The sequence below is a fragment of the Schistocerca gregaria genome, chromosome 4 (genome assembly GCF_023897955.1).
Source record: "Schistocerca gregaria isolate iqSchGreg1 chromosome 4, iqSchGreg1.2, whole genome shotgun sequence".
Classification (NCBI taxonomy): Eukaryota; Metazoa; Arthropoda; class Insecta; order Orthoptera; family Acrididae; genus Schistocerca; species Schistocerca gregaria.
This window is the reverse complement of record NC_064923.1, coordinates 314,406,626-314,431,175: the sequence shown is the minus strand read 5'-3', so window position 1 is coordinate 314,431,175 and position 24,550 is coordinate 314,406,626. Positions and strand designations below refer to the sequence as shown.

The following is a 24,550-nucleotide window of genomic DNA, read 5'->3' as shown; positions in this document are numbered from 1 at the left end:
CCTGAAACTCTGTACAACCTCTGGTTCTTTCAGTTTATCCAAGTCCCATATCCTTAAATTCCCACCTTTTTGCAGTTTCTTCAGTTTTAATCTACAGTTCATAACCAATAGATTGTGGTCAGAGTCCACATCTGCCCCTGGAAATGTCTTACAATTTAAAAAACAGTTGCTAAATGTCTGTCTTACCATTATGTAATCTATCTGAAACCTGTCAGTATCTCCAGGCTTCTTCCATTTATACAACCTTCTTTCATGATTCTTAAACCAAGCGTTAGCTATGATTAAGTTGTGCTCTGTGCAAAATTCTACCAGGCAGCTTCCTCTTTCATTTCTTAGCCCCAATCCATATTCACCTACTATGTTTCCTTCTCTCCCTTTTCCTACACTCGAATTCCAGTCACCCATGGCTATTAAATTTTCGTCTCCCTTCACTACCTGAATAATTTCTTTTATTTCATCATTCATTTCTACAATTTCTTCGTCATCTGCAGAGCTAGTTGGCATATAAACATGTACTACTGTAGTAGGTGTGGGCTTCATATCTATCTTGGCCACAATAATGCGTTCACTATGCTGTTTGTGGTAGCTTACCCGCATTCCTATTTTCCTATTCATTATTAAACATACTCCCTCATTACCCCTATTTGATTTTGTATTTATAACCCTGTATTTGGCTGACCAAAAGTCTTGTTCATCCTGCCACCAAACTTCCTAATTCCCACTATATCTGACTTTAACCTATCCATTTCCCTTTTTAAATTTTCTAACCTACCTGCCCGATTAAGGGATCTGACATTCCACGCTCCGAACCGTAGAACACCAGTTTTCTTTCTCCTCATAACGACATCATCTTGAATAGTCCCCACCCAGAGATCCGAATGGGGTACTATTTTACTTCCGGAATATTTTACCCAAGAGGACATCATCATCATTTAATCATACAGTAAAGCTGCATGCCCTCGGGAATAATTACGGTCGTAGTTTCCCCTTGCTTTCAGCTGTTCGCAGTACCAGCACAGCAAGGCTATTTTGGTTAGTGTTACAAGGCCAGATCAGTCAATCATCCAGACTGTTGTCCCTGCAACTACTGAAAAGCCTGCTGCCCCTCTTCAAGAACCACATTCGTCTTGCCCCTCAACAGATAACCTCTTCATTGTGGTTGCACCTATGGTATGGCTATCTGTATCGCTGAGGTGCGCACGCCTCCCCACCAACGGCAAGGTCCATGGTTCTTCGTGTTAATGAGTATCTAATAGCATTGTTGATGTTTAAGTTTTTTCCTCTCTTCTCACTGCCCTTTTTTTCAATAACCTGCTCCTCCACATCATCAAATCTTTATGTTGCCTTTCACAACTTTTTTTTCCTTTGGCTCTCTTTGTTTTCTTTCAAGTTTGGTTTGCAGTTTTTGCATGTCGCCTTTTGTCGTCTGATTGTTCCAGTCTGAAAATTGTATCAATAATATTCCTGCTGACAATATTCCTTCACATTGTGCCACTAATGACAATGGGTTTTGAATCACGTTTCATTTAGCTCCTGTGTATTGTTTTTTTTCTTCCTGTTTCTTGTGTTCTTATTTCAGGCCATGGAATTATCTTTTTTTTATTTCTATTTTACTGATGTAGCTGTTAATGTTCGTAACTCCAGTTACTATTTCAGTGGCTGGTAAGCATATCCTTTCTATTGTCTCCAGTATGACTAAATTTTTTAAAGTATCTTGTTTTCTGTAATTATTTACACTAACACTATTTATATTTACAAAACTGTTTTAAAGCTATTGTTTTTCTTAGGTTGATATGATGGAAACTCAGATGGATTATTGTAAGGAGCTCTATGACATTATTGATGAATTCCAGATACCATGTGCACCAGAAGATCAAGTAAATTACTTGGTAGGTTTTGATTTTAATTACTTTACTTTCTTTTTTATGTTTATTTAATAGCTACTGTCAAATTTACAGCAAAGAACTGTTGTAAAGCAACTGACTTTTAGCAACCAGGAACATGCGAAGTAGACGCTTCCCTGCAGTTTACCAATCAACACTGTTTGCTACTGATGAAATGAACAGCACAGTTCATTTTCTGTTGGTGTGGTATTCAATAACACACTAAAGACATCCTGTCCATTGCTGAATCCCAAGTCCACATTACTGATGGAATGTCCACTAAATTGGAATGAAGTAATTTGCATGGTGATCTACCAAAATATGTGACTGTACATGTCTTACAATCCAGTGAAGGGCTGCAAAGAATTCCATGCTTAATCAATGTTTTGAGAAAGAGTTCTATATGAATATGTTTTGAATGGACAGTAACAAGAGGACATCTTTCAGTAGCAGTGTGTATATATTTTTTACATTATTTTGTAGGACACGTGTGTATGAACTACATGAATAGCTGTCTGATAAATGGATGTAGGTTGATAATGTGATACTTTCTGTTTTTCAAGATAACCTGATCACCAAAAAACTGTAATGTTTTTCTGCACAGTACTCTAATTATAGCATTAATCATTACAGTGTGACTCAGCCTTGGAGTTTCATTGCTGTAAACTTCTGAGAACAATTTATTTAAAAACTGTCTCTACTAACAACTCATCATCTCTCTCTACAGTACATTAGTTCTTTGTTCTCCCTGTGTTTGTGTAAGTATGTAAGCCCTTCCCTGATAAAGACAACATGTTCAAAAGTTGAGCTACAATACTCAAATCTTAATTTATGTGTGTACCTGCTGCTCCGGTTCTCCACTCTATAGTTATCATAATAATCACAGTATCCTGCATAAAATTGTGTTCTAAAATTGAATTTAAGCTTACTGGCAACAACCTCATTTGTTAATCAACTCTTACCAGCCATAAACAATGAAATTTCATTGTAACTTTTCTAAAGAATTTGATTGAGCTTGTATTATTGCCTAACCTATAAGAATAACTTTCAGTAGTGCAGAAGCCAGAAACATTCTTCACTCCAATTATTGATGACACTTCCATTTGACTGAAAAGTACTCAGCTGCTATCTAACTAGTACTGCTATCAGTTCATTCTGTCAAGTTATACTGTGGGATATTATCTTTATGTACCTGTCAGCACTCGTTATAGAATTTTTTGCACATTATTTATGATAAATTTGCTTACTTAGTTCCCATAATATCTTAATAGTGGTACAGGAGGAGGAGAAAACTATGGAAACACCACATAGACAACACATTACCATGCCTAATATGTTGCAGGAAAATGGTTGGCATTCCAAACAGCTTTCAGTCATCTCAGAATGGATGAATACAAGTCCTGTATAGTTGTCAAGGGAATATTAAACTGTTTTCCTGTAAAATAATGACAAGTCAAGTAACAATGATGGAGATGGATAGCAATCACATGTGCATCTCTTCAAAGTAGACCACAAAGGCTCAGTAGTATTGAAAAGTTGCTGACTGTGGTGATCAGGGGTAAAGTGACAGTTCTTCTTCATGCTCATAAACCCAATCCTGGGTAATGTGAGCTATGTGAACAGGGGCCCTGTCATCTCAGGACACAGCAGCACCATGGGGAAACAAACATTGTACTGTGAGATGGATCTGACCAGCCAAAATGGGTGCATAATCCTTGACAGTAATGACACCTAGCAGAGTAACCATGGAGCCCGTGGAGTACCACAATATGGCAGCTGAAATCACCATTGAACCTGTGCCACATTTCACTCAGCCTGAGTTTGGAAACAGTACGAAATAAGACTCATCCAAATGAAGGACATTCATTCATTGCTACATGGTCCAGGTTTATGGTTTCGGTGTCACATTTCTCTGTTACTGGCATTTGAATAACCGATGAGTGATATTGGAATTCCAGCTAACCCTGTAATTCCCTGCTTATGGAGTTCAATTCATGTTGTTTTGGTGCTGTCAGACTTCACAAGTGTGACATCCAGTTCTACAATGACTTTTGAAGTTTGTTGTTCTGTTTATTTTTCATCAAAATCCCCTTCAGTGACCATCTGTTGTGATCATAAAATCTTCCTGCCTCTGCTGTATACAATAAATATCTTTGACACGATTTCTGTGGAAACAATAAACACTTGGGCTACCTTGGTTAGAAAACACCCAGCATATGACCACTGACAATTTACCCATGTTCAAATTCATTCATCTCCAATATAACGCACTCACAACTATCACGACTACACAGAACACTGTTAGCACCACACCTGACCTATGCAACATATTGAGAGCATTACAGAGGAGCCGTTTGGGGTAACATACAATAGCGCAACCTGCAGGCTTAGCTACCATCTGCATTTATGTTCAAGCATGCATTTCTCACTGAGTGTCCATATTTTTGTCCAGACACTGTATGTCATTAAGAACATGGTTATTTCTGTGTGGATAAGACTATATGATTTATAACTAATACTTGCTTAATTGTCTAAGTTGCTCAACACCTTGACAAAATACAGACATAATAAATCCATTGAAGTGTAAGTTAATGATGAACCGAATTCATTATTTGACCACTAATATAGTATTTCACTCAGGCTGTTTGAGTAAATGACTAAAAATGTATATTGTATGACCCCATGCAGAAATAAAGTTGGTATTGTTTTATTCTTCTTGTGTGTGCAAGTGCCTACAATGACACATATACTTATGTGTATATTTATTTAGTAACCTTTTCATAACTTCCAAGCTGCATAAGGCATTGCACACAGTTACACATGTATATTGTGTTGTATCTGTTTAAATACAGGTTGTATTGGCCCATACATAATTGCATAGTTACATACTTTTCTGAAGGAAACATGTCAAGTTGCACATAGGCACATCTAAAAGACACTCCCATAGACATTGCGGGCACATCTTTCATCAGTAAAACAGACATATGCACTATTCACATACACACACACACACACACACACACACACACACACACACACACACACACACACACACACAAGCAAGCACACCTCACACATGCCTATTGTCTTTCTGAGGTCATCAATTTTCAACTGCTGCATCCTACTTGCTAATGTTCCCATAAAATACTTTCCTACATGCATAATGGTATTTTGCATTTTTGTTCATCTATACCAAGGAATATTTGAAGAGTTCCCATTCCTGGTTCCACAAGAGCAGTTATGTGATCATGTATTATGTTTCCAGAATGACATTTCACTCTGCAGTGGAGTGTGCGCTGATATGAAACTTCCTGGCAGATTAAAACTGTGTGCCGGACCGAGACTCGAACTCGAGACCTTTGCCTTTCGCAAGCAAGTGCTCTACCAACTGAGCTACCCAAGCATGATTACTGCCCCATCCTCACAGCCCTACTTCTGCCAGTACCTCGTCTCCTACTTTCCAAACTTTACAGAAGCTCTCCTGCGAACCCTGCAGAACTAGCACTCCTGAAAGGAAGGATGTTACTGAGACTTGGATTAGCCACAGCCTGGGGGAGAGCACTTGCCCGCGAAAGGCAAAGGTCCCGAGTTCGTGTCTCGGTCCGGCACACAGTTTTAATCTGCCAGGAAGTTTCATGTATTATGTTCATCACAATTGATCCTGGCTTGCAGAATGGTGCTAAATATGTGTATGCGGGGGCAGCCAGTATATTGTTTTCATTGAAATAAAGTTTGCAAGGCGTATTTACTCTCAGATCATACCTGCATCAGATGGCTTTTTTTCCTGAAGAAAAAAAGAAAGCCTTCTGGCTCCAGCAGAATTACCTCACATCATTATACAGTAGTTTAGAATTGTATAGAAAAAGGCTTAGACACATAGTGACATAGATTTTTATTTCCTAACAACGTACAACACACCAAATAGGTGTTGCATACATTATCTCTGTGAGTATTCCAGTATCATTTTGGTGTCAAGTTCAATACCCTGAAATATGACAAAGTCTTTGCCGTAACAGTCATTACCTGCACCAATATAGAATAATCCTATATCTCAGTTTTACTATTGTTTAATGTTACTTAACTCTCTTGAAGCCAGGAAGAGTCTTCCCCATCATAAGTTCATTCATTTGCACCATAACATTTGTGCCATTGTGGGAAGTGAAATGTGATATTGTCAGCATATATTATTATTTTCATAAGCTAAAAAGATCGTGAACATATAAAATGGACAAAAATAGTACAAGCAACAATCCCAGAGCTACTTCTATAGTGACATGATTCTGTCGTGTATTTATTTATTTATTTTTTTGAGTCTGTAGATCCATTTGTTATTCCTAATATTTTAATTTTATTGACAAGGATATTGTCACATAGTGTCAAAGGCCTTTCTGAGATTATTCAATGTGGCATGTGTATGTTCGTTTTGTTAAAAATCTCTCTTAAGACAGATAAAACAATATCCTGCCTGCTTTCATTGTGGACTGACCAGCATAAAATCTGTACTGAGCCTGATTTAAGAGGCAGCTATTCAGCAGGCTTTCCTCTGTAAGCATCACTGTATTGGCATTTTCTTCAGTATAAGTAAGGCATATGATACTAGCTGGAGACACTGTATACTCACTCAACTGCATGAGTGGAGCTTTCGTGGGCACCTCCCCATTTTCTTTAAGTTTTTCTTGTCTTAGCAGTTTTTCAGACCTGAGTTGGTGCCACACTCTCTGGTTGATTAGAGAAGGAGATTGGTGTCCCTCTGGACAGTGCTTTAAGTGTTACCCTCTTTGCCACAGCCAATCAACAGTATTACATCAATGGTAAAGAGTCCTGTATGCTCCTTATTTGTGGATGATTTTGCTGTTTTCTGCTCCTCCTCCAGTATTGCAATGGCGAGTATCAGTTCCAATTTACAGTGCAGCAGCTAGAGGAGTGGGCTGCAGAGACAGGTTTTCAGTTTTCTACTGATAAGTGGGTTTGTCTTCATTTTAATCATTCTCGTCGTCTTTTTAATTTGCCTGCCTTGAAGGTGGGGGACACCATCCTACATTCTAGAGAGACAGTGAAGTTTCCGGGCCTCATTTTTTACTCCAGATTGTCGTTCTTACCACACCTGTGAGATTTAAAAGCCCAAACCCTGAAGGTGCTGAACATCTTCAAATGCCTTAGCCACAGATTGTGGGGAGCGGACAAGGTGTGTCTTATCCAGTTTTATCGGGCTTTTGTGCACTTGTGGCTGCACTACATGTGCATGGTGTTTGGGTCAGCGAGGCCCTCTTCTTTATGGATCATTGATGCTGTCTACCATGAGGGAATTTGACTGGCCACAGGCGCTTGTTGGACCAATCCCATACCCAGCCTCTGTGCTGAGGTGGGGGAAGTGCCACTTACCATCCAGTGCCAGCTGCTCATGGTGAGCCAAGCATGTAAGTTCCACACAGCTCCAGCTTCACCCACACACCATACTGTTGTTCATCCACATGTGGAGTGCCTCTTTTCCAACGGTCCGTAAGCCACAATGCTATTCGGGATCCATGTGCAGCATGTGCTGAAGTCACTCGATGTGGTGCCAGGCCACCCCAATTCCAGAGTTTTAACCATCTGCCACTCTGGTTACTTGAGCAGCCCATAGTGATTTTAGATTTGGCGCAGTACAGGAGAGATAGCACTCCTGCTTCTGTTTTTCATGCGGTCTTTTCTACCATTTTATCTGAGCACCACGACCATGTAGCTGTTTTTATGGATGGGTCTAAGCAGGGTGACTTCTCCTTGGTTGCTCTGTCGTCTTCCCGGATCATGTCCTCAAGGTCAGACTGCCTCCTGAATTTACCATCTTTGATGCAGAATTGTATGCAGTCCTGTGATCACTGGAGGAGATGAGACATTCTCCGAGTGTTAGATTTCTCATCTGTTCAGATTATTTGAGTGCCCTTTACTCTTTCCATCATTTGTACTCAGCAGATAAAGTAACCCAGACTATCCAGGATGCCCTCCTCCAACTACAGCAACTGGGGAAGGAGGTGTTTTTCTGCTGGGTACCAGGGCACATGGGAATTCTGGGGAATGAAAGGGCTGGTGGTGCAGCCAAGGAGGCATGTTGTGACTGTCAGGTCTTTCAGTGTGCTGTCCCCCCCTGCATGCCTTCACCTCGCTGTTGGGGTATAAAGTCCTGTGTCACTGGGAACATGAGTGGCTAGAAGTGACAGACAATAAGCTCCATTTTGTCAAGCCCACAACTCGGCCGTGGCGTACTTCCTTCCAGCCTTGTCAATGGGATGAGGTCCTCCTTACTCATCTTCGCATTGGTCACTGCCCTATGATGCATTTATTTTTACTCTGGCAAGAGGACCCTCAGATGTGTGGTGCTTGTGGCATGCAGATTACAGTGCACCACACTTTATTGGACTTCATTTTATTTGCTGACCAGCTGACTGCAGCGGGCTGGCCGATCTGCAGTGTATTTTATGTAATGATCAAACGAATATGGTTTGTGTTTTAAAGTTTTGTGCCGCCCACGGTGGCCGAGCAGTTCTAGCCACTTCAGCCTGGAGCCACGCGACTGCTACGGCCACAGGTTTGAATCCTGCTTCAGGCAAGGATGTGTGTGATGTCCCTAGGTTAGTTAGGTTTGAGTAGTTCCAAGTTCTAGGGGACTGATGACCTCAGATGTTAAGTCCCATAGTGCTCAGAGCCATTTGAACCATTTAAAGTTTTGTGAATTGTCCCATGTTTTAACAAGATTTTGGGGAGATAGTTTTAAAGTGTCAACACGATGGCTTGGCTCACCCAAGTTTTTTGTAAGTGGTCAGCCAGTCTGATTTCCCTGTGCTGTTCTTTTAGCTCTGCTGTGTTTAGTTTTCCCTCTGTTTTAATTTCTTGATTAGCTATCTTGCCTCCTCATTGGTTTTAGTGCGTGTAAGAGTTCCTGTGCAATAGAGTAATTGTGTGGTCATTTTGTCTGCATACGTTTATGACATTTTTCATTCTTATCCACATTTGTTTATGTTGATCATTGTTAGGGTCCTTATAACCTCACTGTTGGGTGCCCATAAGATCCTCAAACCACACACACACACACACACACACACACACACACACACACACTAAAATATTCATTTCCTTGTTTCTTATTTTAGTATGACCCCAATGATTTTAGATGGTATTGGTACTACATAAATAGACCTACAGGAAAACCATTTTTGTCAAACATACAGTATATTAGGTAGGATGGGGTGTGGCTTGTTATGTCTATAATACATTGTATGGTAAGTTTAGAAAGGCACTTGATAGACTTTGGTTCTTTTGATGTTGAGATCTGTTGCTATGTCCACAACAGAAATAGTTTTCCATTTGGACTCATTGTGATTGTGCCGGCCAGCCAGCATGCTGCTCTCACGAGTGATACATATTGTGGGTTCAATATGATGTAGTTTGGTAGAAATTCTGGGAATTTCAGACAGTGATATTCACCAAGTGTCCAATAAGGTTCAATAAAAGCTGTAGCCATCAGGGAGAGGAACCTGAGAACAAACCATACAATCTTACGATAATATGAATTGTCAAGTTACCAATGGATACAAAAGTTTGATTGTTATATCAACATCAGGCATCCAGCAGTTATTTGTGATATGTTAGGTGTATGCTAGACTTCATGGCAATGTTACAAGTTGCTAATGAGTCCAATCATGGGAAAAATCAAGCAAAAGTGGAATCAGTGTCAGTGACACAACAAACTTCTGGAGGCAAGCAAATTACTTATCACTGAGCACTGCTTATATACAATAGGAAAATCAGATACAAGATATGTATCATGAATCACTTATGACTGAGCACTGCCTGAAGTATAATAATAAAATGAAATACAAGATATGTATCTTGTGCAAATTCCAAGTTTGTAGGGCACCTTTATTAAGTTGTCCGTCAAGTTAAGGGTGTCAGAAAACCTTGTAAACAATAATGAAGTATTATCTGAAAGAAGCTGCACAAATATTCAGTCAGATCTTGATAAGATTTCAACATGGTGCAGAGACTGGCAGCTTGCTCTGAATATTCAAGAATGTAAAATTTTGCTCTTCACAAGATGAAAAAAATGTAGTATCCTATGAAAATAATACCAATGAGTCACTGTTGTAATTGGCCAACTTATACAAATATCCAGGTGATCCACTTTTTAGGGATATGAAATGGAATGATCACATAGGTTCAGTCATCGGTAAAGCAGGTGGTAGACTTTGGTTTATTGGTAGAATACTGGGGAAGTGAAATCAATCTACAAAAGAAATGTCTTACAAATTGCTCATGCAATCGGCTCTAGAATATTGCTGATGTATGTGGGAGCCTACCAGATAGGACTATCAGGGGATATTGAGCGTATTCAGAGAATGACAGCACGAATGTTCACAGGTTTGTTTAATCCATGGGAGAGTGTCATAGAGATACTGAAGGAACTGCACTGGAAGAGTGTTGAAGGTAGACATAAAATATCCTGAGAAAGTCTATCAACGAAGTTTCAAGAACTGGCTTTAAATGATTACTCTAGGAATGTACTACAACCCCCCTATACAGCTCAAGTATGGATTGTGAGGATAAGATTGGAATAATTACTACACACACAGGGCATTCAGACTATCATTCTTTCTGTGCTACATAAATAAATGAAACAGGAAGGAATGCTAGTAACTGGTACACTGGGACATACCCTCTACCATGCAGCTCATGGTCTTTAGCAGAGTATAGATGTAGGTGTAGATGTAAAAACAAGAACAGAGAATTCAAATTAAGCAATGTTTTGGATTCAGCACTCATTTTATCAAGTTCTCACCATGCATCTTTAACATCAGAACGAGGAAGCACTGAATAGTTTCACAGAAAATTGGTATTGGTGCAGGAACCATGCATATCAATGAGTGCAGCATTTTTCATCATCAAATTCAACTATAAATGTTGGTACAGCAACCAATATTTCTTCATAGTGTTATAAAGCTCTGCTTGTTAACGCAATAAACCACTGCTTGGTGCACATGAAAATGGTAACTTGGCTGGGTTTCAAAATATTGTTTGTAAAATGGAACTCTCTGCACTACCAACAGTCATGCTGATAAAACCTCTGAAATATCATCCCGTATATATTCTTATAGTTTGTTATATATTATTATTAATAAGCAACACAATTATAGAAATATATTTTTATGGTTGAAATCCTAGAAATTTAACTGAGTTCTCTTCAGTTAGGTAATGATTTTTATGGCTGATTTTAATGACCTTGCTTTTGTACCATTTGGTCATCTCTTTTACCATTTAAGTTTTTGAAGTGTTCAAGGCCAATCCACTTTAGTCGGAACCATGTATTATGACTAATAAGTTTATTAATAACACAGCCAGGGATTGTTTATTCTTTACGATATTAAGCTAATATTGATATATCATATGCAAACAAAAAGAGATGACTAGTTTACATTTATGGGCAAATTGTTCACACAGAACAAAAACACAGTAGTTACCACAATAGAAAACAGTTCTTTTTGGAAAGTAGCAAAAGGCTTGCAGCCAGATATAAATAAACCTCATACAACACGGCTGCCTCATAAAGTACAGCAAAAGTATAGATGTTTCTCTCAACAAATAGGACAAGAGATTTTTGGTATTGTATATGTGCTACTAGTTGATGAATAGTTTATCTTTGCCTAGTATATCTTTTGTCTGTCTTCTGTTTAACACGCATACACAATACCCCATTTTCTTTTCTAATTGAAAGAGAAATCACTTTCATTTCTTTCGAATTTCTATTTACAAGTTTTGTGCAGTTTGAAAAGTTACATTATGCTTTCTTTTTAAGGTTTTTGTCAATTCTAGGGCTTCAGTGTAACTTTATCAGCACTTCGTAGTGTGGTAGATGGAAAGCTAACTGAATATCCAAAAATACTGAGCAAGTTTGATGACCAGATAAACAGAGACATAAGTTCATTATTCTCTGATGTTGGAGATGTGAAGGATGAGGTTACGGTAAGTAATGCAAAAATTGTGTCTGTGAACAATGATATCCTTATGCAGAAACTGGAATATGATTGTAGTTACCACAGCACAGTCATGTTTTTTAAATATATGTATACATACATATAAGTGCCTATGCATGTTATGAAACATTGTTTATAACTTAGCAATAGGCATCCTGAAGCATTCTCTCATAGCATACTGCACAATTTGATTTGGAAGCATTTGTTGTTTCTATTTTCCAGTTTGCACTCTTACAGGAAACAGTTGTTGTCCTGTATGCTGATAACACAACTAAGTAAAGCTATTGTCAATCTGAAAATTGATTTGAACAACAAAGTACTATACTAGAAAAAGACCTATTGGAGTTTGTATGTCCTTGTCTTCCTGCAGTCTCTCAACTGACTTATCAGCCTGTTGTAGAAGGACATATAGTTTTGTGCAGCAGCCCAATTACAGTGCAACTTGGTGTTTTGCATGTGTGTAAATCGTGTCACAAAAAGACAGAACCAATAGGTGAAGAAAAGAGTTTACCTTTACAAATGTCTGCTTGTGTCTGTTATGTGCAGATGGATATGTGTGTGTGTGCGAGTATATACCTGTCCTTTTTTCCCCTTAAGGTAAGTCTTTCCGCTCCTGGGATTGGAATGACTCCTTACCCTCTCCCTTAAAACCCACATCCTTTCGTCTTTCCCTCTCCTTGCCTCTTTCCTGAAGAAGCAACCGTTGGTTGCGAAAGCTTGAATTTTGTGTGTATGTTTGTGTTTGTTTGTGTATCTATCGACCAGCCACAAAATTCAAGCTTTCGCAACAAAAGGTTGCTTCATCAGGAAAGAGGAAACGAGAGGGAAAGACGAAAGGATGTGGGTTTTAAGGGAGAACGTAGGGAGACATTTCAATCCCTGGACGTGTGGGATATTTGTATATAGGGAAATGGCATCAATGGTTACAAGGATGGTTTCCGGGGGTAACAGACTGGGTAAGGATTCCAGGCATTTGAGAAAGTGGTTGGTGTCTTTGATGATGGATGGGAGACTGCATGTAATGGGTTGAAGGTGTTGATCTACGTAGGCAGAGATACGTTCTGTGGGGGCTTGGTAACCAGCTACAATGGGGCGGCAGGGATGTTTGGGTTTGTGAATTTTAGGAAGTAGGTAGAAGGTAAGAGAGCGAGGTGTCGGTGGGGTCAGGAGTTTGATGGAGTCAGGTGAAAGGTTTTGTAGGGGGCCTAAGTTTCTGAGGATTCCTTGAAGCTTTGCCTGGACATCAGGAATGGGATTACCTTGGCAAACTTTGTATGTAGAGTTGTCTGAAAGCTGACGCAGTCCCTCAGCCACATACTCCTGACGATCAAGTACCACGGTCGTGGAACCCTTGTCAGCCGGAAGAATGATGATGGATCGGTCAGCTTTCAGATCACGGATAGCCTGGACTTCGGCTGTGGTGATGTTGGGAGTTAGGATTAAGGTTTTTCAAGAAAGATTGAGAGGCAAGGCTGGAAGTGAGAAATTCCTGGAAGGTTTGGAGAGGGTGATTTTGAGGAAGAGGAGGTGGGTCCCGCTGCGATGGAGGACGGAACTGTTCCAGGCAGGGTTCAATTTTGATAGTGTCTTGGGGAGTTGGATCATTAGGAGTGGGATCAGGATTATTTTTCTTCGTGGCAAAGTGATATTTCCAGCAGAGACTACGGGTGTAGGACAGTAAATCTTTGACAAGGACAGTTTGGTTGAATCTGGGAGTGGGGCTGAAGGTGAGGCCTTTGGATAGGACAGAGGTTTCGGATTGGGAGAGAGGTTTGGAGGAAAGGTTAACTACTGAATTGGGGTATTGTGGTTCCAGATTGTGTTGACTAGAATTTTGAGGTATTGGGGGGAGTGGAGATAGAAGTGGGAGAGTGAGTAAATGGGAGGGACTGGGTCTCTGTGCAATGAGAGGCGGCTGAGGTTTGTTGGAAAGGTTGTGGAGGGTGAGTGAGTTGCCTTTCCAGAGGTGGGAAACCAGGAGATTGGATAGCTTTTTGAGGTGGAGGGTGGCATGCTGTTCTAATTTGCGGTTGGCCTGTAGGAGGATGCTATGAACAGCCAGTGTGGATGTGGGAGAGGAAAGATTGAGGACTTTGATTTGGATAGGAGTTTACAGGTGTGTTCATTGGCCGAGTCGATGTATAGGTGAAGGATTAGGCGGGTGAGGGCTATGGATTGTGCAGTTTGGAACTGGTATAAGGACTGATGGAAAGAAGGATTGCAGCCAGAGATGGGAACTTTAAGTGTGAGGCCTTACCAAGCGGGAAAGCGCCGCTAGACAGGCACAATAAAATAACACACAAACACACACACAAAATTTCGAGCTTTCGCAACCGGCGGCTGCTTCGTCAGGAAAGAGGGAAGGAAAAGGAAAGATGAAAGGATGTGGGTTTTAAGGGAGAGGGTAAGGAGTCATTCCAATCCCGGGAGCGGAAAGACTTACCTTAGGGGGAAAAAAGGATAGGTATATACTCATGCACACACACACACACACACACACACACACACACACACACACACACACACACACACACACAGATATCCATCCATACATACACAGACACAAGCAGACATATTTACAGGCAAAGAGTTTGGGCATAGATGTCAGTCGAGGCGGAAGTGTGAAGGCAAAGATGATGATGAATGACAGGTGAGGTATGAGTGGCGGCAACTTGAAATTAGCGGAGATTGAGGCCTGGTGGATAACGAGAAGATAACGAACCCAAACATCTCGGCCGCCCCATTGTAGCTGGTTACCAAGCCCCCACAGAACGTATCTCTGCCTACATAGATCAACACCTTCAACCCATTACATGCAGTCTCCCATCCTTCATCAAAGACACCAACCACTTTCTCGAACACCTGGAATCCGTACCCAGTCTGTTACCCCCAGAAACCATCTATGTAACCATTGATGCCACTTCCCTCTACACAAATATCCCACACGTCCAGGGCCTCGCTGCAATGGAGCACTTCCTTTCACGCCGATCACCTGCCACCCTACCTAAAACCTCTTTCCTCATCACCTTAGCCAGCTTCATCCTGACCCACAACTTCTTCACTTTTGAAGGCCAGACATACCAACAATTAAAGGGAACAGCCATGGGTACCAGGATGGCCCCCTTGTATGCCAACCTATTTATGGGTCGCTTAGAGGAAGCCTTCTTGGTTACCCAAGCCTGCCAACCCAAAGTTTGGTACAGATTTATTGATGACATCTTCATGATCTGGACTCACAGTGAAGAACAACTCCAGAATTTCCTCTCCAACCTCAGCTCCTTTAGTTCCATCAGATTCACCTGGTCCTACTCCAAATCCCATGCCACTTTCCTAGACGTTGACCTCCATCTGTCCAATGGCCATCTTCACACATCCGTCCACATCAAACCCACCAACAAGCAACAGTACCTCCATTATGACAGCTACCACCCATTCCATATCAAACGGTCCCTTCCCTACAGCCTAGGCCTTCGTGGCAAACGAATCTGCTCCAGTCCTGAATCCCTCGACCATTACACCAACAACCTGAAAACAGCTTTCGCATCCCGCAACTACCCTCCCGACCTGGTACAGAAGCAGATAACCAGAGCCACTTCCTCATCCCCTCAAACCCAGAACCTCTCACAGAAGAACCCCAAAAGTGCCCCACTTGTGACAGAATACTTCCCGGGACTGGATCAGATCTTGAATGTGGCTCTCCAGCAGGGATACGACTTCCTAAAATCCTGGCCCAAAATGAGATCCATCCTTCATGAAATCCTCCCCACTCCACCAAGAGTGTCTTTCCGCCGTCCACCTAACCTTCGTAACCTCTTGGTTCATCCCTATGAAATCCCCGAACCACCTTCCCTACCCTCTGGCTCCTACCCTTGCAACCGCCCCCGGTGTAAAACCTGTCCTATGCACCCTCCCACCACCACCTACTCCAGTCCTGTAACCCAGAAGGTGTACACGATCAAAGGGAGAGCCACGTGTGAAAGCACCCACGTGATTTACCAACTGACCTGCCTGCACTGTGACGCTTACTATGTGGGAATGACCAGCAACAAACTGTCAATTCGCATGAATGGACACAGGCAGACAGTGTTTGTTGGTAATGAGGATCACCCTGTGGCTAAACATCCCTTGGTGCATGGCCAGCACATCTTGGCACAGTGTTACACCGTCCGAGTTATCTGGATACTTCCCACCAACACCAACCTATCCGAACTCCGGAAATGGGAACTCGCCCTTCAGTATATCCTCTCTTCTCGATATCCGCAGGACCTCAACCTCCGCCAACACCAACCTATCCGAACTCCGGAGATGGGAACTTGCCCTTCAATATATCCTCTCTTCTCGTTATCCACCAGGCCTGAATCTCCGCTAATTTCAAGTTGCCGCCACTCATACCTCACCTGTCATTCATCGTCATCTTTGCCTCCACACTTCCGCCTCGACTGACATCTCTGCCCAAACTCTTTGCCTGTAAATATGTCTGCTTGTGTCGGTGTCTGTATGGATCGATATGTGTGTGTGTGTGTGTGTGTGTGTGTGTGTGTGTGTGTGTGTGTGTGTGTGTGTGTGTATATACCTATCCTTTTTTTTCCCTAAGGTAAGTCTTTCCGCTCCCGGGATTGGAATGACTCCTTACCCTCTCCCTTAAATCCCACATCCTTTCGTCTTTCCCTCTCCTTCCCTCTTTCCTGACGAAGCAGCCGCCGGTTGCGAAAGCTCGAAATTCTGTGTGTGTGTTTGTGTGTTTTATTTATTGTGCCTATCTACCGGCGCTTTCCCACTTCCACATGGGAAAAATATATTAAAAACAAAGATTCCGAGACTTACCAAGCGGGAAAGCGCCGGCAGACAGGCACAATGAACAAAACACACAAACACACACTCAGAATTACTAGCTTTCGCAACCGATGGTTGCTTCTTCAGGAAGGAGAGGGACAGACGAAAGGATGTGGGTTTTAAGGGAGAGGGTAAGGAGTCATTCCAATCCCGGGAGCGGAAAGACTTCCCTTGGGGGAAAAAAAGGACAGGTGTAAACTCGCGCACACACACACACGCACACATATCCATCCGCACATACACAGACACAAGCAGACATATTTAGGCAAAGAGTAAGGGCAGAGATGTCAGTCGAGGCGGAAGTACAGAGGCAAAGAAGTTGTTGAAAGACAGGTGAGGTATGAGCGGCGGCAACTTGAAATTAGTGGAGGTTGAGGTCCTGCGGATATCGAGAAGAGAGGATATACTGAAGGGCGAGTTCCCATCTCTGGAGTTCGGATAGGTTGGTGTTGGTGGGAAGTATCCAGATAACATGCACCAAGGCATGTTTAGCCACAGGGTGATCCTCATTACTAACAAACACTGTCTTCCTGTGTCCATTCATGCGAATTGACAGTTTGTTGCTGGTCATTCCCACATAGAAAGCGTCACAGTGCAGGCAGGTCAGTTGGTAAATCACGTGGGTGCTTTCACACGTGGCTCTCCCTTTGATCATGTACACCTTCCGGGTTACAGGACTGGAGTAGGTGGTGGTGGGAGGGTGCATAGGACAGGTTTTACACTGGGGGCGGTTGCAAGGGTAGGAGCCAGAGGATAGGGAAGGTGGTTTGGGAATTTCATAGGGATGAACCAAGAGGTTACGAAGGTTAGGTGGATGGCGGAAAGACACTCTTGGTGGAGTGGGGAGGATTTCATGAAGGATGGATCTCATTTCGGGGCAGGATTTTAGGAAGTCGTATCCCTGCTGGAGAGCCACATTCAGAGTCTGATCCAGTCCCGGGAAGTCTCCTGTCACAAGTGGGGCACTTTTAGGGTTCTTCTGTGAGAGGTTCTGGGTTTGAGGGGATGAGGAAGTGGCTCTGGTTATTTGCTTCTGTACCAGGTCGGGAGGGTAGTTGTGGGATGCGAAAGCTGTTTTCAGGTTGTTGGTGTAATGGTTCAGGGATTCAGGACTGGAGCAGATTCGTTTGCCATGAAGGCGTAGGCTGTAGGGAAGGGACCGTTTGATATGGAATGGGTGGCAGCTGTCATAATGGAGGTACTGTTGCTTGTTGGTGGGTTTGATGTGGACGGATGTGTGAAGATGGCCATTGGACAGATGGAGGTCAACGTCTAGGAAAGTGGCATGGGATTTGGAGTAGGACCAGGTGAATCTGATGGAACTAAAGGAGTTGAGGTTGGAGAGGAAATTCTGGAGTTGTTCTTCACTGTGAGTCCAGATCATGAAGATGTCATCAATAAATCTGTACCAAACTTTGGGTTGGCAGGCTTGGGTAACCAAGAAGGCTTCCTCTAAGCGACCCATAAATAGGTTGGCATACGAGGGGGCCATCCTCGTACCCATGGCTGTTCCCTTTAATTGTTGGTATGTCTGGCCTTCAAAAGTGAAGAAGTTGTGGGTCAGGATGAAGCTGGCTAAGGTGATGAGGAAAGAGGTTTTAGGTAGGGTGGCAGGTGATCGGCGTGAAAGGAAGTGCTCCATTGCAGCGAGGCCCTGGACGTGTGGGATACTCGTGTATAGGGAAGTGGCATCAATGGTTACAAGGATGGTTTCCAGGGGTAACAGACTGGGTACGGATTCCAGGCGTTCGAGAAAGTGGTTGGTGCGCTTTCCCGCTTGGTAAGTCTTGGAATCTTTGTTTTTAATATATATATATATATATATATATATATATATATAAGCTTTCCCGCTTGGGCGGGAAAGCGCTGGCAGACAGGCACAATGAACAAAACACACACACACACACACACACACACACACACACACACACACACACACAGAATTACTAGCTTTCGCAACCGATGGTTGCTTCTTCAGGAAAGAGGGAAGGAGAGGGAAAGACGAAAGGATGTGGGTTTTAAGGGAGAGGGTAAGGAGTCATTCCAATACCGGGAGCGGAAAGACTTCCATTAGGGGGAAAAAAGGACAGGTGTACACTTGCACACACACACATATCCATCCGCACATATATCCGCATATATATAGCGGAACAGATGTAACATTACATTGGTCATGGTCACATATTTGAATCAGATACTTCTGGTCATGTGCAAATAAATTCTGAAGCAAGCTGAATGATAAAGCCTGCAAAGCATTGTTTATGTGGTACCAATGAGATTCAACGTGTTAATGACTTTTTGACTCGGCAATCATACATTTTTTGTATCCCAAGGTATCACGTTATGATGAGGTCGGTATCTTTATAACAGCAGCAACAAAGAAGTTGAGGACATGTACATGATGGTGAAGGATGATGAAGAACACTAATATGTGGATTATGACAATCATTCATAAGTCAACTAGTTATGAAGTTGATTTCATGCAACATTAAGCACCTAATAGTTTCAGTGAAGTAACTTCCAGTCCAAATTAAAACATGGGAGAGAGGCTTCTCGAGAAGAACTGGAAGCTCACAAATACAACAAAACTTTGAAGATCATTCCTAAAACCAACAGCCAGCAAATTATTAATTCCAACTGAAACTTCAAGGTATTGTCTGATACAAATGGTAAGATTGCTTGACACAACGTACAATGTTATATGAGAGGTTTCAAACAAGAGTACAGCATCAGCTAAAATGAGATTTTCATGCCAGTCATAAAATATTACTTGTTCTGAGTTTTTGTAGCAATTGTCACATACAAAGATCTTGAGATAATAAAAAAATGCCTCTGAGCACTATGGGACTTAACTCCTGAGGTCATCAGTCCCCTAGAACTTAGAACTACAGGTGACATAATAGGCTAAGAGTAAGATGAAGCTACACGTGTGTTATGAGAACTGTTAGCCAAAGTTACTAGTGTTTTTCTATACTTTTTCTGTGAACAGTGTAGTTAGTTAGTGATGGAAAGTGTGTTTGCAACTATTAAGTAACAATGGAAAGGAATTTAGTGAACTCTGATAGTGAAAAACTTCCAAACGTTAAGGCATATATAGTCTCTTCATTCATCAAAAATAACCAAGATTTTTATGTTGTACAAATACATGTGTAAAAACTCCTGAAAATTGTTCTTGAATGTACCAAAGAATGAGAAGAGGCATACAATTTTGTTGCAATTCACTTGTGGAGAGCCATTTGAGATAGTAGGCACTATGTGTCTTTATTACTGTGAGGACCATCTTGATGGTCTTTACATTAAAACTACACTGCATGGCGACTGGGATGGAAGAAATGTGACACAGCAACAAGTTGCAGAATTGTCTTAAACCTGAGGGTATCTGGAACTGGATTATCTGCTGCTCAGTTCATGCTGAAAATGCTTTCCAGATCAACTTGTGAAACCCTGCACTATAAAAAACAGTGGAAATTTTTTCATCCAGACAATAATTCTGATGGGTAATTGCTATGGTTGTTGCAAGAATTACTACTGTTTGTACAACATAAAAATCTTGGTTATTTTTGAAGAATGAAGAGACTATATATGCCTTAACATTTGGAAGTTTTTCATTATCAGAGTTCACTAAATTCCTTTCCATTGTTAATTAAAAGTTGCATATGTACTTTCCATCACTAAGTAACTAAACTGCTCACAGAAAAAGTACAGAAAAACACTAGTAACTTTGGCTAACAGTTCTCATAACACACGTGTAGCTTCATCTTACTCTTAGCCTATGATGTCACCTGAGATCAGCCAATAACAGAGCATTTTCAATCAAGTGTCCAAATCTTGAAATTTAATGATTTTTAACCTTTAATTACACAAAAATAACAGATATTTTGTGAGCACATTGAGCAAAAATGCTATCTGACTTTTATAGTCATTCACAATATCAACAATGCAGGCAATATTTTTAACATAGCAAAGTAGTCTATTCGGGTGTTTGGTTGTCATGATTGATGTTAACAGCAAATTCTGCCATTTCCTTTTGCACAGCAGTGGTTTCAACTCCAGACAAAGGTGAATGTGGATGTTTGCAGAACAATACCAAAATTAATCCTTACACTTTTCTCTGTTTCTTAATTGTACGAACTTACTGAACTGTCCAATACCTTCAAACTTATTCAGCCAGAAATTTTGTGAATATCCTTCCCCTCCTTCAACAGGTAATATAAACACGACTGTAGTATACCTAACTGAAATATGTTACCAATTCCCATTAGGATGCACGTCCTCTCAGTCTGGAATTTCCACTCCATCAAGTTGACTAACACACAGAACAGTTTGCCACAAACCTATCATGGAAGCTGGAACTAACAGACTGAATAGCTATGAGTCATTAGAGAAATAGTGCACCTTTTTGTTTTTACCTGCATCTACTTCATTAAATCAGTATCCTTTCATGTGACTCATCATGCACAGAAACTGGAAGAAGTCAGTGGAATGGGTTAGGTGAGCAATGTATATACATCAATAGAACCATGCTGTTTTTGACCAAACACTGGCAGACTTAGGTGGTCATGTGAATGGGAACATTATCATGGTGGAAAACCTAGTCCTTCATCTGGCTCAGGTCATGTATTTTGTATGCATATTGGAAATCTTATTAGAACTTCCAAGTAGAAAACACGATGATTGATTTGACATGATGGGAGGAGCTCAGCATACACCACTTTTCCACCCCCTCCCAACTTTCTCTCACCACAAAGACAAAATAACATTTTCTTGATGTGTAATTTCACTTTGATTAATTGAATTTTTATTTTATTTATTAATTAACTTGTCCTTTCATAAATAACATGAATTGTATTAACGCTGACAAGCCATTTTAAGGGAAGTGACAACAGTGCCTTTTGTTATCTTTATTGTTGTTTAGTTTTGAGGTCATAACCATAGAGCTATAACTCATCTCCAGAAATTATTGTGGGAAAAAATTCTAGATGTATCTGTAGTTCTCCTTTTAAACCAGAGTATGCTTCCAACCACCACTTCTTTTGCAGCTATTCTGCTTATCTCCAAGTCTTCTCTTAAAATTTGCTGAACCGAGCTTCAAGAATAACCAGTAAGCTCTGCCATTTGTTCAGTGGCTCTCGTTGGTCTTCAAGCACAATTTCATGAATTTCCTCAAGTTTTCATCTGTTTAGGCAGATGATGATCGATATCTAAAGTAATGTTCATAAAGAACTGGTATGTCATCATTTTTGAAATGTGAAAACTACTCATTCGTTTTAGCTCTTCCCACATCATCAGCTTTGGAAGCTGTTTCTTATCTCACAAAATTTTCTGATCCATTTTGACCCTAACAGGAAGCAAAATTTTTCAGCTGTGCATGTTTACTTACACCCACCACTGGGAAACCAGAAGCAAACAAAACAGGAGCAGTGAAAAATCAGTGTAAACTTACTAAATCTTCCTGATTTATACCAGAGTCAGTACTTAACATGCAAGGATCCTGTAATGTAACTCTAATGAGAAAATATCTTGCTATCCAATCTTCACCTAGGACAATGCTAGTCTTAGAAATTTTGCAGAATCTATCATAAGTATTGTCAGTTATATTATGAGGGAATGTTTACTGGAAGCACATTAGGGAGAATGAAATGACTTTTGGAAGCTACACCAGCAGCTCTGAACTTGGGTTTTCAGCTAAACATCAGTTTATTAATACATTAGGAGTTCATTTTCTCTTTCTTGTTTGTATACTTATTTTTTCATTTCATGTCTAAATATTAATTTTATACAAATATTTATATGTCACTTTGTCACGTAAGCTTTATGAGATATAAATAAACTTTGACTCAGATTTTACTGTCCCAGAATCTACAGGGGCTAGTGTTATCTTCCTACGTGTGTAATTGGAGTACTATTCTCAAAACTGTCACTTTCACAATTCACATGTGTAACGACAGTGATACGTGGCTTTGTGAACATGTGAACTAACTTCAAGATCTTTTATTTCCTGATTTGGGTATGAATGTAGGGTAAATTATTGTATTACTCCATCACCAGCATTAGGAAATATAACTCTTACCTTCCATGAAAGATGGTAACAATATTTCCACTGATAGCAATACAGTTATTGCACAGATGCATTGTACAATGACATAACTCATTGGCAGATTAATTTGTTTCATGAAAGTGCTTTTGTCTACCCCTTTCAGTCCTAATTGGGTAATAAATGTATAACTTAAATTGTCCACATTATTCCTTGCATTTTGTAGAGACATTGTTGTTTGTCTTATTATGCCCAGAATTTATACCTTCAACCTTAGTGTAAGAGAAATTTGACAGGCATATGATGTGCAATAAATAATAAAAACTAAGAAGAATACATCTTTATTACATATATTTTAATTTCAATTAATACATAGGTCGGAACTGAAAATAATAGAAAGTGAACTCCTTTCACACATTGTTGTATTATACATGATACAACATTTGGTGAGGCTTTTCTTCTGGGAGTAAACTTAACATCTGTCCTTAACGTTTTCTTCAACTTGTTTGCTTCTGTTTCCAGTCAAAGGCATTGCATACTAGTTCCAGTAGTTAGAGATGAACAATCAACTGTTTTGTTGACACTTAAGTAACCTGAAAAGTTTTACTGCCTAGTAGAGATTGCGATTAGAAATTAAATTTTTAATATATTTCTATTTCAGCAACCATGGTTGATTGATGTGAACTCAAACCCAGAAGAAGTTAAGCTGACACTGAATATGCTCAGTGAGCAACTGGCAGAATTCCAGAAAAAGGCTGCTGAGTACAGAGGATACCAGAGACAATTCAAAGTAAGCAAGCAGTCAAGTAGATGAATATAGTTTAGGAATCAAATTTTAGTGCTTCCATCACTATTTACAAACTTTTATGACCACAGTGTGTTTCAGCAGCAGGTTGCTATCATCATGTGCATCATGGTTGCATACACATTCCCTGGATGTGCCACTGAAGTTATGTCCTGAAATTTAACCCTGTATAGAAAGATTCGTTTATGGCACATCCTGCAAATAATCCTCATCACACTTTGAATTAACACAGCTATAACTGTGCTGCACTTAGGCAGTACAACAACATACAGAAAGTACTGGTTGAGTATTATGAATTATTTAGGAATAAAGGAGATGATTTACTAAAAGGCAGAAGTGCTGTGTCATTGATAGCTACACAAAGAAAAGGTACATAACTGGGCTAGCTTTCAGCACACACCATTAGGTGAGGGGCAGTGAGTCACTCTAGGTTTAGACCAGGAAAGTTACAGAAGTGAAGGATGCATTGCAAAGATAGCTCCCATCTGCACAGCTCAGAAAAGCTGATGGTGGTGGGAAGGATCCAGATGGCACAGGTTGTGAAGCAGCCATTGAAATCTTGCATGATTGTGTTCTATTGCATGTTGTGCCACTGCAGCAGAACACAATAGGCAAGATGTCAATGGCTGCTCCACCACCCATGCTATATCTTGATCCTCTTCGGCTTAAACCTAAGATAACTCCCCCCACCCCACTCTGAATAGTGTGTGTGCATGCGAGTGTGTGTATGTGTGTGTGTATGTGTGTGTGTGTGTGTGTGTGTGTGTGTGTGTGTGTGTGTGTGTGTGTGTGTGTCTGTGTGTATGAGTGTATGAGGGCTTGCGCATGTGTGTGCTTGTGTGCACACTTGCACATGAATGTGTACACATACCATATCCTACCACAGTACCCCCACCCAATTTATGTCCCCACATCAACTAGTTGTGTGCTGTTATCTCACGCCCTAGTCTACGAAATCACATGCCCAGCCATCTGCCGCTTGTGCTACAAT

General features: G+C 40.9%; 1 protein-coding gene across 1 annotated transcript in view; it reads left to right on the top strand.

The window, feature by feature from the left end:
* Positions 1-24,550, top strand: part of LOC126365881 (dynein axonemal heavy chain 6) — a 1,020,408-nt gene that overhangs the window by 231,921 nt on the left and 763,937 nt on the right. The window contains exons 14-16 of the mRNA XM_050008578.1: positions 1,788-1,889; positions 11,727-11,876; positions 23,416-23,544. Coding sequence (XP_049864535.1) covers positions 1,788-1,889; positions 11,727-11,876; positions 23,416-23,544 — 381 coding nt within the window. The remainder of the gene's footprint in view (positions 1-1,787; positions 1,890-11,726; positions 11,877-23,415; positions 23,545-24,550) is intronic.